The sequence below is a fragment of the Alligator sinensis genome, unplaced genomic scaffold (genome assembly GCF_000455745.1).
Source record: "Alligator sinensis unplaced genomic scaffold, ASM45574v1 scaffold1484_1, whole genome shotgun sequence".
NCBI classification, from domain to species: Eukaryota; Metazoa; Chordata; order Crocodylia; family Alligatoridae; genus Alligator; species Alligator sinensis.
In genome coordinates, this window is record NW_005843243.1 from 155742 (window position 1) to 159386 (window position 3645).

Below are 3645 nucleotides of genomic sequence, written 5' to 3' on the forward strand. Positions count from 1 at the left end.
TCCCAGCCCCAGCCCCAATCCCTCCCTCCCCCATGCTCCTTCCCTCCCCTAACCCCAAAAGCTGGAGGCAGCTGTCAGTTGCCTGTTTAGTCTGTGGCCAAATCTCTGAATCGGCCAAGTCTTTTCCAAAGCTTTTCCGAATTGATTTGGATGCTTGAATCAATTCAGAGCTTTTACTTGGTCTCCCAATTCGATTCAGATTCAGAGAGTCAGTCCCCAAACTGGGCCAAGTCTCCTCCGAATTGAATCAGCTACTGAAGTTTGGCACAGCCCTACTGGCCAGATTAACGGCACCTCCACTGGTATGTATGGGTCCAAACCCTCTCTGTTCTTCTCACTGACCTTTTCTTCAATGAAACATCTGCTTCCTCTGTCTAGTAGGAGTGCTGGCAGAAGAGATCTCCAGGTCAAAAGGAGTGGGGTATGGTGGCATGGGCACTAAGGTGCACAGTTGACAGCCCAGAAGTCACAAAGGTCAGGGCCATAGCAGAAGCACTCCTGATGCGGGCATGTCAGATTCCAACAAATCTGCAAATTCTGCTAAATACCTTGTCACAGGGACATGAGAATGAAAAGAAAGGGTCAAAAGGAGTTGGGGATCCCTTAGACTTCTCAGCCCACAAACCTCTTCTCCCCTCATTTCCAGAATTGCCCAATGAATGGTGGTGATGACTAATCATGGGGGAAATTGACACTTGTCTGCTTTCAGGGACACCACTGTTAACTCCAGAGAGGACCCACTGTGCTGTAATTCTGGAGCAGCAGAGAGCAGGAACTGACCCTTTACCTGAACTAAGTGAGCAAACCTGCTATGTAATGCTGGGTATAAAAAAAGCAATGCTAGCACCCTACAAGATGGTCTGAGGCACGGGCAGCTCTATACAGGCAAATCCCCAGAAGTACATTAGATACAACCATGGTACCTATGAGACACCTGTCTCCTTCTCCTGTACTCCTCACAAGACCAAGATGGGCTGTATGCTCCTGCAGGTAGTCCCAAATGCCTTGGTAGGAGTCGCTGGGGTGCTGCAGAGACAACTAAATCCCAGGAGAAGCTCCTGAACTGGCATGCAGAGTCCATTTATTACACTGCAGCCCCAGCCTGAGCCGGGACAGTCAGCTGTGGGGGATGCAGAGATGTCTGTCCCAGAATTAATGGTGCTAAGACTGGAGGTGATGGAAATCATTACTGTCAGGGCCAATGCCAATGACCACTATTAACTCATATTTAGCTATTTGTGCACATCTGCTTCCCTTAGATTGGTACTGGGAAGGGCTGCATTCAGTCTAACGGGAGATACAAGCCTTTTCTCTACTGGCTCAGGCTGTGTCTGAGCACACAGGGCAAAAAAAAATTGTCACTTAATTTGCCATTAATTACATGGGACACTCAATAGTTCAGGCTTTTCAGGCCCCTTCTTTGCTTGGGAGGAGCTGCACAATGTTAAACAGTGCAACTACATTATCCAGATCACTAACCACAACAGTATCCTATACAGCATCCAGAGGCAGTGTTTGGGCCATGTGCATGCACCGTCACTGAGACTGCTCACATGTGAGCCAGGGAACTGGCTCTTACCTCACTACCAGGGACAGAAAAAAACCCACAGTCCTGACGGGAGCAATGTTCCTCCCTCACCCCAGACCTGACAGTCAGTTTGACCCACAGTGTATGAGCAAGACCCACCAGCCAGGCACCTGAAAGGACTAAGAGGACCATGCTGAGCACAAGCACATATTAACGAGGCCCCCAGGATGTCATTTCCCCAAGTCCTCTGACTCAAGACATGATCATCCCTGTCTAAACCAAGTGTTTCTCTAACCTGCTCTTAACACCTTCCAAGGATGGAGAGGCTACAACCCCTCCAGGCAAGCTGCTCCAACACTTAACCACCCGCAGTGTGATGAAGTTGTTCCTAATCCCCAACTTCCATTTCCATTACTGCAAATTAAAATTCTTACTCTGCCTTGAATTCAAGAGAAGGACAAAAGGTTATACCTTTTGACATTGCCTTCTACACAAATGGCTTGTTTCGCTCACCTGCACTAGGTAACAGGGAGGAGAAATCTTTCTTCCAGGCTACATCAACGCAAAAAACCTTTCCTCCTTCCAGCCACATTACAGGACATTTAGTCATAGCAGGCAGCCAAGAACTCAGATCTACAAAGCACTGACTGTTATATCAACACCAACTAACCAATGGCTGGAGATGCAAGCTCTGTTGGACAACCTTTGCAAGGACAGTTATGGATTTCTTTTCATTTGTTCCCGGTGGGGTGGGCAGGCCAGGCCTGGAAGAGTACTGTGGGGAGCTGGTGCATCCTGGTAAGGGGGTCTCCCCACCTCCCCACTGGGAGGCAGGAAATAGAGGGAATCTATTAGAAGTCTAAGCTGAATCCATATATTTTGAAATAAATTTTGAGAGCTCAGACCTCTACTTTATTTCTACGCATGTTACTTGTAATAACCATTTTACTCGCTATGGTTTACCGCATATTAAAACAGGTGAAACACATACATTTGGAGGGGGGCAAGCTTGGGAGCCTGGTATAACTGTTTCCCATCCCCTTCCTCTCACAGGCCTCATAGACAGAGCAAAGTTAGCACTGCTCAGGATATGGGTTCATGTTAACTTGACTGGGAAATTGTATCATTCCAATACATCATGGATTACTTCCTGGACTTGGGAGATAGTAGTATGATTTGTGACTTTTTTCCTCTGGGCTGGAATAAAACCTGTTGTGGGTAATTACCATCTGCCCTTTCATTCAGAGGAGCAAAGCGTTTACGATTCCCAGCAAAATCATGGAAAAAGATGCTCTAAAACCCTGTGTGCCAGGAGAAATAGCATGGCATATGATCTTCATTAGAAACAAAATAAAAAATACAAAATACTATCAAAATGTCTTCCTGGTTCAAAATGCTTAATGTGGCTTTCCTCTAGAAAGGCAAAGTTCGGGATCTTGTTCTTTTCTTTATGTTAAACAAGTTTTCTAAGGTGAGGAAAAGGAGCAGAGTGAGGAAGTAATTTCCTCTGTGGCTGCTCTAGCCCAGGGAGATCACAGCAGTGACTACATGTCCAGCAGGACTTGTCCGGTACGAATTTAACAAGCTGGAACCAAAATACGTACGAGTTACCAACCCTCTTCCCATCCACTTGTGACAAACACCAGCTCAACATGAAGTGAAGCAGCTCCGTGAACCCGCTGTGTCTGCCCCCTTCAACACCACCTGCCTTTCACAGCTGATTTTTAGATCACTTGCAAATCATCTCAGAGCCAAATTTGCATGTTGTACACCCAGTCAACGCCCTCCTGATGCTCAGAGCCAGTATAAGTGCTCCAGGGCACTTGGTCCAGACTGGTGATCAGTGCAGGCCAGGCACACGTACCAAGATGGCATCACTGGCTCCCCTGCTCTGCCTCGTGGTGCTCTGGGTCCAGGGTAAGCAGCAAACTGGGAGCTTCATTATAGTAAAACCATCCTTTTTACAGAAATGAACAGTGCTAGGAATGGGTTTATTGGGTGTTTAAAAATGCTCAGAGAAATGGACTCCATTAAGAAGGAGGAACTGCCATGGAGTCAAAAGACTTACTGTATCCCTATGACCAGCGTCCAAAGCCCACTGGAGTGAACAGAAGTTG

The 3645-nt window shown here is 47.0% G+C and overlaps 1 gene segment (V, D, J or C); it reads left to right on the forward strand.

Annotated features, from left to right (window-relative positions):
- The first annotated feature begins 3369 nt into the window (after window positions 1–3369).
- Window positions 3370–3645, forward strand: part of LOC102377466 — an 11122-nt gene continuing 10846 nt past the window's right edge. The window contains 1 exon segment of the V gene segment in view: window positions 3370–3445. Within this exon segment, the coding sequence occupies window positions 3397–3445 (49 nt within the window).